Source organism: Eurypyga helias, unplaced genomic scaffold (assembly GCF_000690775.1).
Source record: "Eurypyga helias isolate BGI_N326 unplaced genomic scaffold, ASM69077v1 scaffold20008, whole genome shotgun sequence".
Taxonomy (NCBI): domain Eukaryota; kingdom Metazoa; phylum Chordata; class Aves; order Eurypygiformes; family Eurypygidae; genus Eurypyga; species Eurypyga helias.
This window is the reverse complement of record NW_010265399.1, coordinates 24,886-36,999: the sequence shown is the minus strand read 5'-3', so window position 1 is coordinate 36,999 and position 12,114 is coordinate 24,886. Positions and strand designations below refer to the sequence as shown.

The 12,114-nt window shown below is 38.5% G+C and overlaps 1 protein-coding gene across 1 annotated transcript; it reads left to right on the top strand.

Moving 5' to 3' along the window:
- Nucleotides 1-3,860: 3,860 nt before the first annotated feature.
- LOC104513402 (T-cell receptor-associated transmembrane adapter 1) lies at nt 3,861-9,754 on the top strand. The gene is made up of 5 exons (XM_010156735.1): nt 3,861-3,972; nt 5,594-5,630; nt 6,952-7,013; nt 8,306-8,364; nt 9,488-9,754. Exons 1-5 carry the CDS (start codon nt 3,861-3,863, stop codon nt 9,752-9,754), a joined length of 537 nt encoding a protein of 178 aa, XP_010155037.1.
- The last annotated feature ends 2,360 nt before the right edge of the window (nt 9,755-12,114 follow it).

The following is a 12,114-nucleotide window of genomic DNA, read 5'->3' as shown; positions in this document are numbered from 1 at the left end:
ATACTAAAAAAAACCATCACCACCTGGTTTTGCTACAGACAGTAGAGGAATTGACTGAAAATTAAATTAAATAATACAATAAAAGACACTATTTCAGAACAGACTGTAACTATACTTCTCTTTCTGTTTATTCCTCACCCTCCATCCACAGTCACCTTATATTTTTTTGTATTTAGTGCAACCAGTGAGCTGTCAGAGGTTGCATCTGCTATTACACATAAGGGCAGCAGTGTAGTTATCCGAGAAGACAAATTGTTCTTCACACAGGAAATTCAGCTTTCCTTCTACTGCTGCTGTTGTCAAAGTAGTAAATATTTAAACAGTGCAGTTTTAAATGTAGATACCTAGCATGTTGGCAACAACTGTAAGGGTAGTACAAGAACACCTGGAGAAGAGCTGGGAGTTGCATATCTGTAAAGCTAAGATATAAAATCAGAATCTCTTGTATTTTGTACTTGGACAAAGCGATTAACTTGAAACTCCCATTAGAAAAGCATTGAGCACTCAGAGCGGCATGTGTACGTCTCTGATCAAAGCCTTTACTATGGTTTTATGGAGTAAATGAAAACTGCTTTTGTTTCTGAAATATCAGTAGTGTCAACTGACAAATAGCTCGTATTGCAAAGACAAAAAAATTAAAAAATAAGATACCGAAGTCACACATGTTTGTATACGTTCTACTGTGATCCAAGCAGACGTTTAAGTCAGAGTTCTGGAAAGAAAATTTTAAAATAAACTAAAAAGTATTCAGCCAGGAATAAATTGAAATTTGCTTAATCTCACACCCATGCAGTTTTCTAAACCATGTTTAAAACAGAGCTATAGATTGTGAAGTTTAAAACATTGGTACATTTCATTAGAAATCCAGGTTTCATGCCTTTCATTTTGCAAGGACATTTTTAAAATCCTAAAGAAGTGGGATTGCTCAAATACCATAGAAGCTAAACTTGAAACTGAAAAGGAAAACAACTTTTTTTCCAACCTTTATTATTTTCCAGATAATAATTCTGTTTTCATAGAATGGTTTAGGTTGGAAGGGACCTTAAAGACCATCTGGTTCCAACCCCCCTGCCATGGGCAGGGACACCTTCCGCTAGACCAGGTTGCTCAAAGCCTCATCCAGCCTGGCCTTGAACACTTCCAGGGATGGGGCATCCACAGCTTCTCTGGGCAACCTGTTCCAGTGTCTCCCCACCCTCCCCCAGAAGAATTTAAATCACAAGCTGAAATATGAAAAGATATTTTTCATCAAAAATTTGGTTACCTCCTCCACTTCACTCAAGGGCTGAAAATATTAAATTTGAAACTGAGTTCTCCCCCTACTCTGGGAACACCAGGGAAAAATAGGATTAATGAATCAGAAAGATAAATGACAGCATTCAGTACCAAGAAAGAGGTACAAACTTAGGTTCTGGCTGTACTTGAGTGTCTTCTCATTCTTTTTATCGTAACAAATCAAAGGGCTGTAGTGTCTATCAGTTAACCTGTACTTCTCTTCTCTACACTGCTTTTGCTCCCTGAGAAAAAAAAGAAAAAAGAATTTGTAGGAAAATATAAAATCTACATAAGAAATATGGAAAGGAATCACTTCAGAAAACAGGTTTGGAGAGGATGGAAGGATGACTTGTTCAGGCTCTACATTGAGACTTATAAGCTCTTGACTTTGAACAGACTTCTTGTAGTTTTAGGCAGGTTGGGTGAGATGCAAATGTCACTCAACAGAGTGACTAATTGTAGAGTAACGAGATTCCAAACACTAGCGGTAGTTGATGTGCTCCAATAACATCTTCTCAAAGTGAAATATCCCTTTCTTATAACTCCTCTGAAAAATTTGAATAATACATAACTGCTTCATGGGGGTGTTGTCTCTCCTCATGAATGTCTTTATCTCATTGCAAAACAACTGCCTCTCGACATGAAAAGTCATGTTGCAGTGATGGAGAACCCTCAACCCTATTTGGGAGAACTCAGGTAGGAGAAAAGCAAAAATGGAAAGTGGATGTTTAGTTGAAAAGGAATGAAAAATGGCCACTGGAAGCACCATGTGCTTACAATAGTTACAAGTCTGTCAGAAAGATACAGTTTATTTGCTCTGTTTTGTTCATTTTAAAGAAGAGTTCAGATGAGGAAGGAAACCTGCATCACAGAAGCCCATGTGATTTGTGATTTTTTCCTACCAAAGATTATCTTATCTTGTTTCATCATCATACAAATATCTGAGGCTTGGAATAAAACAAAAAATAAAGAGCTTCTACAACATCAGCATAATTAGGGAACAAAACCCGTAAGGGGCAGGTCCTAAGGTGAGCTGGAGCCGGTCAGCCAAGGAGCAAAACTCAGGTCTTCTCAGCAGAAGCAAATGCATTGAACCCCCTCACCTGCCCTGCCTGGCAACATGGGAATGTGTAATCCTGTACTCCTTTCAGCTTTCCTGTAAGAAGCAAACAAAGCCTTCTGCAGGAATCCAGCTACATCAAACACACACAAGAGCATTACAGACTTGCTCAACCCTCACTTGGACAGTGGCATCCAGTCTCTCCCTTGACTGCTCTAATCTGGCTAGACTTTTTTGTGCTGCATTAGTGGAGTTCATTAGTTTTTTGGATGAGGCTTTATTTCAAACATTCCAGATCTAGAAGAACATGAACTATGCCACTGGGGAAAGTGAAAAACCTGGATTCAGGCTCCACTCATTCATGTATTCAGCACAGCATTTCCCCTGTCAAGGAAGGGTTTCACAGGGCGTTTGCAGCAACACTGATCATTTTGGTCATTAGACTGCCACGGGTAGGCTATTTTCTTCTGCATGGTTTGTGATGGAAAAATGTATGAGCTAGTTTAATCAAAGAATTAACTACATGACAAAATACGTTTCGTGTGTGTGGGTTCCTTCCCATCTTTCTAACAGGAGTCCAAGGAGAGGCAAGTTCAGTGCAAAGGGAGGCTTTGTTCATTTAAGCTGACCCACCTTGTACCGAGTGATTCTTCAGGAGCTGATCGGGTTTCTCACTGCAGTAGTTCCTAGCGGTTCACCGGTTCCCAGCTATTGCTCATCCTCTGCCACCACATCCTCTCCTTTCTCAGGAATGATGGTGAGGCTATGAGTAAAGTAAGTTGCTGCAATAGATCACAGAATCACTGAGGTTGGAAAAGACCTATTAGATCATCCAGTCCACCCATCAGCCCAACACTGCCATACCCACTAGACCATGGCCTCAAGCGCCACGTCTACACGTTCCTTGAACACCTCCACCACCTCCCTGGGCAGCCTGTTCCAGTGCCTGGCGGCTCCTTCAGCGAAGATGCAAGAAAACACATAACTAACCTCTGAAATTTGCTGCAAGAAATGTTATAACCTGATGGTCTTAGTTATTTTTCAGAGACATTATTAGCAAAGTAGGTTGTTTTGACCGAATTCATCTTTAGAACTACATTTATGAACTCTAGAGTTTAGGCAAAAATTTACTGCAAATACTAAGTTAAAGATAATTACAAAAATAATTTCAATTCTACTCACTAAAATGACTTCTTTCTTTAGCAATATCTGATTTTTACTGCATTTTACAGGCAAAACCAATAGCCTAAACTTCGGCTGAATTGTTATGAAATAGTAGTTCTGGTAGAAGTTTATTGATATTGCTTCCTTACTATTCTGCATCTGGTTTTGATATTAATTATTTAGCTTGTGTAGCAATGGCTGTCACAAAGTAAACAAGAAAACAGCAGCTTGAATTACACAAAGCAAAAATCAACCAACCACAAAGAATACAGTAAACCTGTTTTACTGTAAAACTGTATTTACTGTAATACTGTAAAAGTACAAACACAAACTACACAATTATTTCCTTTCAGTTACAGAAATGGACTGTCATTTTTCTGTCTGGGGAGTTTTGGCCTTTCTGAGTTTGGCTCTGGTTGTATCGTTGACACTGAATATTTCACACTATATGAAAAAGAAGCAAGGTAAGCAAAGTCTCTCTGTAAGGAATGGAGTTGGAGTGTTTAAAGTGTCTGCAGAGAAAGACATCCCTGCTAGGATTCTTTCGAATCTTAAAGTTATCTTTTGGCATGAACAACTCTAGTTGAAAGAATGTAACTTTTAAAACTTTTTAGGGGAGACAGGTATGATTACAGAATGATTGCTAGCTGCTCAATCCACTGCTAAAAACAACCATCTGAATCCATTCCCTGAAGACAAAGTCAACATAACATGTACAAGCTGAAGAATTTAGTTCTGGATACATTTTTACTTTTAAAGTAATTTTTAACATCTGTAATTTCCCTTTTTTAAAACGTACTTTTCATGTCACTGGTTATAATTTGTACTTTAAAAATTATTTTAAGTAGCTGCACTAAACAAAATACATTTGAAAAAATTCTCTCCTCCCACAATTACTGAATGCTTATTTGAATTTCAGATTTCATACACATTTTATGCTTAATCAGTTTATTTTGAAAAGTTCTAATTGCTTTTCATCAAGGGTCCTAATGCAGCTCTTAAACCAATGCGTCACTCACAACAAGGAACTGATTTGTTTAATTTATATTAGAGGGTGACTACAGTCATACTCTGGTTTTGGTTAAAATTAACTATAACTTTTTCTGACACAATTCATTATGCTGGTGCAACCTTTCTTATGCATACAGTTCTATAGTTATTAGGTTGTACAATCCTCAGCACTCCCATGCAGGGAAAAGCGGCCTTTACACATGGAAAACAGCACCCGTGCTCCACACGTATGTGTGGGCAGGCAAATGCTGGTGGATTCAACCAGGTTGAACGCACAGTCATACGTAATCTACATAAGGAGAAGGCCTTTGCTTGTAAACTGAACTCACGCAGTATAAGAAAATATTAGATTATTACAGGATATTAAAAGAGCTGCTGGAGTGTTGTGGGATGGGGAGGAGGAGGGTGCCTTTTTGGTTTATTTTGTCTTTCAGTGCTACAAGGCAGATATTTCTATGATGAAAAGTCACAGTAAGTTATAAAACTAACCTTGAATAGTTTCAGTCAGATTGGGTGATGCTGCATTGTTCATGGAATCGGAGTTTACCATGGTAAATTCTGTCTTGGAGCAGAGGAGAGGAAGTCAGACATTCCTGAGTTATTAATCAAGCTCTAACAATAAATTTCTTCGTAGCCATTGCCTCTCTGCTTCAGTTTCTTTGTCTGTGTGGATCACAGGACATCTCTCTTCCAGAGATACAGGCAGCAGCACTAGTAAAATAAATGAACCCTTCACCTTGTAATATAAACACATGATGCATCTCCCTAGGCAGAGAAAAAGATGAAGTAGAAGCAGGAGGAGGAAACAATGAATTAATCGCATGTGTTACAATACATTTCTGGGTTCTTGTAAACTAACACAGACTTTGAAGCCACAGCACAGAGTCATAACAAGCATTTCTTGTATTAGTCAAAAGTATTTGAGAAAAGTAGGGGGAAAACTCAAGGTGCTGAGAGCCAAATCTTTCAGTTTTACTCCACAGTGAAATCAAAAGTATGTCAGTTAAGACAATTATCTGAAGTGTTCTAAAACAGCGTGTTTCATTTTCTTTTCACTTCATTTTTTTTAAACAAATTTTCCAGCTAAAATGTACAAAGAATATGAAGACAACAGTCCAAGGTAAGTTGGATTTAAAAAAAAAGTTTCTTTCTGGCAAAGGTGAAATAAGCAATAAATAGCATATGACTTTGGAGGGTGGCAGAGAGGATAATCCAATAGGTCCTGCAGTCTGCCTGGAAATGTTGGAGAGCAGGTTGGTTATGGGAAAAAATGTTTTCCAAAGAAAACAGGGGGGAAAAAAAAAAAATCACGTGGCAGAGAGGTAATCCAGGAATTCTATCAACAAGGAAATAATTACATGCTAATATCATGCAAGGAAGTGCAAGATATTGAGCTAAAGTACTATTTACTATCAAACTCAATAATAATTAAGAACTCTCAGCAGACAATGATAAATTATAGTCTGATATTTAATCCTTGTGCAGCAATCATTTATATGTATTTACATTTCATACTTTTCTTTTACATATTAAAAAGCAATAAGCCAGAGCCCATTTACAGGTGCTGGCTAGCTCATGATCTGTGACATCTGTTTCTCTTATTCCGTATAGAAAACCCCAAACAAATACTTCAGAAAACAACGGAGAGGGTCTCACTGCAACCCAAATATAAGAGACCCTTGAAATAAAATACAAAAACCTTCACCGGTTCTGCAAAACCAAACCTCAATTATAAATTTACTTTAAATTAGGACATCTCTATTTCTGCCTGTTTAGTTGAAAAATGGCACTGCAAAAGTGCTCTTAGATCACATCACTTCATTTCCTTCACGAAGGTACAGTATAGGGATGTAACGGAACAAGGTTACACAGTGCTGCCCACTATCAATTCCCATCTTTGCTTAAAGACATTTTTAAGCAACACCAGGTGATGAAACAGAATATCATTAAATATCCAAAGCTGAAATTTACTTGGGTCTTCTCTAGCTGTGTCCATGTAAGTACTTCAGTTGAACCATGAGTGGTCATTGTAAGAACACCTCCTCAAATGACTGACTTAGTGCTTTACTTTGGATTGCCAAGTTGGAAGACATGAACTGGGGTCCCTTCAGTGATCATTAGTGTTTCTAGGACTATACCAAGCAGCGGTTGAGGAGTCTGGAGATGAACTTTACACTTAAAGTTACAGGAAAGAAGAGTTCAATTCTTGGCTAGATAACAAATCTCTCCTCAGAATACAGATATTGCCATTTCTTCCCCTTCTCTAAAACCGGTATTTCTGCCCCTCCCTACTCCTCCCCTCCCAGTATTTTTGGTCTTGTTTTTTAGATCACATACAATCTGCTATTGCTATATGTGTGTAAAGTGTTTAGGGTAGAATAGCGGTGTCCTAAATAAAGCATATTCTGTGAATTAAAAGTATTTTTCCATTCCCCTTCTAGCTATGATGACCATCACACAGAAGCTGACCCAGTTTATGGCAACCTCAATCAAGATATTTTAGGTAAGCTTCACTTGAGGAACATGTGTCTGTTCAGATGCTTTAATAAATGCACAGTTAAAAGCTGACTGACCAACACTTCAGCGCTTCTCAAATAGCACACCAGAGATCTCATCTATCCCTTTTCAATTGCTCTATTAATGCCTATTTGGGATAGAACTGCAAACTGTCGTACTGCAGTACTGTTTGCAGGACCAGATCTCGTACTGAATTTGATTATCTACAGTTCAAATCGTCCTGTTAAGCCAAGTATCTCAAACCCAAGAGCTTTTCTACATGTACAGCCGCACCAACTGAAATAACAGCCTGGTGCATGTGTGTTAAATCAATCAGAGACACCCGTTACACACTGCCCAAAGTCAGTGCTCCCGCAGCAGCTGGCCGAAACACATAGCATTTCTCTGCTGTGGCTATCCACAGGTCATCAGCGATGGTGACAAACATACTGAAACAAGCCCAGTGGCTAAACGGTGGGTAGATGGAGCTTTTCTCTGCTTTACTGGGCTGAAGTGAATCCTTGGCAGAGATACCACACTAAAGGCAGTAACATCATGTAACTGCAGCTAGAGCTAGATATGCTGAGGGCATGTCCCTTGAAGTCCTTATGGTGTTAAAGCAGTATTTGAGTAACACAAACACAACTTTTACTTAACCCCAAATAAGGCTAGAAAAAACTGAAGTACTTGGGCTTCTGGTTTCTGTTTTTTTTTTTTTTTTTTTTTTTTTTTCTCCCCTGCGGTTCAACTTTTTCATGTAGGGTTTGTGTAAATTTAACTAAGCCAACAGTCAGATGCATTGACACTACAAAGAAACTGTAAGGAAGTAATCAGTTTTACTGATGGCTAAAATGAGATAACAACTTGCACCAAATTTACAGAAAACTGAAAGTAGAGTCAAGAATAGAATTACCAGCTGCTGCAACACACAGCTTCTTTCTTAGCAAAGCAAAGATTGCTTATGCTGAAAAATATATCATGATGTGGTCACCCCCGAATTGCAAGATGCCCTCCTAGTAGTCCCAAAGAAGGCTCACTTTGTGAATAATGAGAAAATTCCCATCCATATGAACAGAAAACGATTTTCGTTTTCAAAGTATGTGGGTCTGAATTTCTTAGCTAGTTCCCTCTCTATAAATAGAGGGAGAGCTCTGTGTGCTATTTCAAAACAAGCTTCTACCAAAGAAAACTGGGGAATGGGTGTTAGTTCTGTAACAGGGAGGATCTGCCGATCTGATCTTTTAAGACTCAGTGGTATTTCTTAACTAAAAGATTTTTTTTTATTTTGATAAATTATAGAGGAGTGTTGTTACGAGCAGATGAAGTCCCAGCCCCAAAGGCCAGTTAACCGACCACAGGTATCTTTAATTTTAATTCTGGATTTCTGAAGTAGGGTAATGCAGTCTGTCTCAGAGTTTCTTGTTTATCCCATGACAGTATATAACAAAAATCTTCACACTGCTCATCACAAAAATTACCATGCCTTACACGTCTTAGATCATCAGGGAATTTAAGCAGACTTGACCCTTTGTTAAATGCGGGTCATTAATGAGGGAGCAGGACAACCATAGACAGCTCATTTCTATCCATATGGCATGATAAAGCTCAGTCACAGGCAGGCAGATCAGGCAGAATTAAGCCTGCATCTACTGCTATGACTTATGCAAAGAATTAACTTTATTTATGTTGGACATCAACCAAGTGAAAACACAAGCAGCATCACATCACATAATCATGAGTTTGACTGGCTGTCTCCTGCCCAGCACTAGTGATTTATGTTTTGCCGAGATACTTGAACACTTAAAAGCATGCAAGCTTCAACTGAAATTTGTCTGTAATTGAAGCATTCCTAGCATCAATTTCCTGAGTTGATTTCTAGCCTGCCTCAGGATACTGATACTTAAAGAAAAAAAGTTCTAGCATTTGGTCTCATTAACTTCATGGAAACAATAATGATGAAAATTCCAGTGTCAAAAGTGCTTGACAATTTGGCTGGAAAAAGAGAGGCAGGGCTAAAACTTTCAAAACATACATTTTACACTGGAAATGACATTATATGTACAGACAAGAATCCCTCATTTCTGGTTTTCCACACAGATGTGTTTCAAAAATATGAAAAAATGTTGTTGCTAATAACTGGATTCTGATTAAGAAAAGCAAGCAGAAAACCAGATGAAATAATGTCTTGCATCCCAAAACACCTGGACTGATTATCCAAGCTACCCTCTTTCCCATAGAGGATCTTTCCAGAAGTACCTTGCTGAATTTTTCCTTACTGCCAATATCCTAGGAACACGAGTCACTTACCATTAGGTTATGTTGTGGTCTCTTTTCTGCACAGCCACGACTTAATCGTTTGTACTTAACGAACCCATTGACAGCTAGTTTGGGTAAACTTCAGCCACTATTATAATTACTGTGTAGACATATTCGAAGTCTTAGACATAATTTTAAAGCAAGCATGACTAAATATCGTTCTAGGTGGAGACTGCCAATCAGATGTGTTATGCCACACTTGATCACAGCGTCAAGGGAAAACGCCGAAAACCAAGGAGAAGGACAGACCCTTCATTAGAGAAGGATGAAGAAGAAAGATCATCTAACCCCACTATGACGGCTCCCAAAGTTAGCATTTACCTCAACAGCGAGCAGCTGGCTGCTGAAAACATGGCAAACATAGAAGCTGTTCATGATGATCCTGTCAGATTAATGGGTTTGATTCACGGTACAAATGGAGAGAACATCTGAAGTGGCTTCACAAACCAAATATGTGATCATAAAGTGAGATCTGCTTGTTCATTCTGGAGGAACCATGACTGATAAGAGAGAGTATCCTGGCAAACTCATGTACCAAACAACGGTATAAGTGTGTTCTGAAAGAGTTTTCCAAGCACATTTAAGGGCTATGCAAGAAATAAGATCCAGACTGCCATGTTGAAGGACGTGCCGTCCTGAAGAGATTTTTGTAAGGGAGTTGTAGAAGCCAGTATCTCAGCATTCCTATGGTATAGATTCCACTTATTTAAAACAATCATCAACTTCCAAAACAGTCCCAAAAGACCCACTCTGCTGTCTGTAGAGCTCTAGCAGAGTAAAACTATTCTTCTATATAGGTTTTCACAGTACATTTGGAAGGAAATGGTGTTTCATACTTGCATGCTTAACGATTTAGTTGTTTTCCCGATTAAAAACAGATCTGCTGTTCAACGTTGTGTACCATCCCACTGCGTGTGGTCTATGGTAATAACGCAATATATCTAAATAGTTTAACAGCTTGTTTAAAGTACTAATTGTACATCCTGCCCATGGCAGGGGGGTTGGAAGTAGATGATCTTTAAAATCCCTTCCAACCCAAACCATTCTGTGATATCTCAAGATTTAACAATATCCGTATATATCTTTATCTTCCTTTTGTCAGCAATACCATAACGCATCTCAAACTCCTCTACTAACATAACGTTCTATCCAGCCATATTCAAGACTCCACAAAGATACTGGCAAATTTACTGTGACAATAAATGTCCCACAGAGGAATTTTTTTCCTTCTAGTATTCTATGTGATGTTTAAATTCCTATTGGGTTTTACATTGCCATTGTTACCAACTATTTTACAAAGGTAGAAACCTTTTTATTTTCCCAAATAATTCACATACTCTGTGTGCACATTCGTCTTAAGACTTTAGACTCATCAGATGGTAAGCTTTTATAGAGCTCGGATTTATTTTTATATTCTGGGAGTCATTAAGTAGTAGCACCAGGAAATAGTAAGGCATGTTGATGTAATATGTCTACCTTTGTGTGTTGGACAGTTCTGCCTTCTCAAAAAAAAAAAAAAAAAAAAAAAAAGAAAAAAGGAATTTCGTGCCTTTAAAATCCCTCCAGAGCAGTGTCAAGGAGCTTGAAACTCAAGCACATGGCCCTGCACATGTGTCAGGTCCTGAAGACAACAGACCTGAAAGCAGTTCCAAAAAAAAAAAAACCCACAAACCCAACCCCCCCCCAAAAACCCCCCACTGCACACAGCAACAAAAACCCAAACAAAAAAACACAAGAAGCTCATAGTACAAAGAGCCAAACACCTCTTTTAAAAGCTAAAGTTGATGGACATGCCCAGAGATGGGACAAATTTAAAGAAAAAAAAAAGAAATCAGTGTGAAAGAAACCATTCTTGCACAGCCTGGTTCAGGTCTTGTTTAGTTCATAGACAGTGAGGCTCTTCAACATGCCTTAACTTCTGTGCTAGATCGAGAGTAAGGGGCCAACCCCTGCAGCCAAAGCTGCCCAGTGTCACTGCCCATGCTGTGCTAGCACTTGCTTTTGTATGAAGAAATCAAGTTGATATGTTTGGCTGTTACACCCCAGAAGGAAGGCAGACTTGGAATGAAAACGACTCTGTTATCCCGGGCTTAGACCACCTACCACTGGATAAGCAAAAACAAAAACCCACTGTTGAAGAACTGATAAAAACCCACTTCAGTGGACAACTGTATTAATGATGACCCTGACTAAGACCCTAAGGGGGGAAAGGAGGGAGGCAAGGAGGGAGGCAAAGACAAAGCTGAAGATCTAAAAGCTGAACACCAAGATATCTGCACATGAAGTACAGAATAGACTGGAAGGAATTATTCTTTGTTCCATAGTAGGGAAACAGTAATAAAATACATAACCACACTCTTGCTTAGACTCACATATCAAAATTGTTTGAATATGTAAAATATTTATATAAATATTTAAATTTAGCTGGCACCAATCAGATGCAATACTCAGGCCTCTGAGATGATTGAATGAGAAAGCTTTCTTAAACAACTTCTGAAGCAAATAAGCAAAGGCGCCGGAGTCCGTCGCTGTTTTCCAACCTGCACATGAAACAAGGAATGTTGCATTTTCATTTGGTACAGTTTGTGTACACTTTGTACAAAAGCTACTATTTCCCATTTTTCTCACAGCATTTGTATTCTTCATTATGCCTTTCCTCTAAAAATTCCAAAGTCAAAGAACTTTTGTTACCTAAATTCAACCTGTCATGTCAGCCAGATCATTAAATTAATAGAAACAAAGTACACGCTTCTCTGAGTGTACATGCAGCAATAAGTCCACTTCATGAAATT

What these genes read in the sequence shown, in the direction of transcription:
- LOC104513402 (XM_010156735.1), top strand. Translation starts at nt 3,861, where the DNA reads ATGGACTGTCATTTTTCTGTCTGGGGAGTTTTGGCCTTTCTGAGTTTG. An exon ending in CCTCAATCAAGATATTTTAG is followed by an intron (nt 7,014 to 8,305) that starts GTAAGCTTCACT and finishes GATAAATTATAG; the next exon opens with AGGAGTGTTGTTACGAGCAG. An exon ending in GGCCAGTTAACCGACCACAG is followed by an intron (nt 8,365 to 9,487) that starts GTATCTTTAATT and finishes ATATCGTTCTAG; the next exon opens with GTGGAGACTGCCAATCAGAT.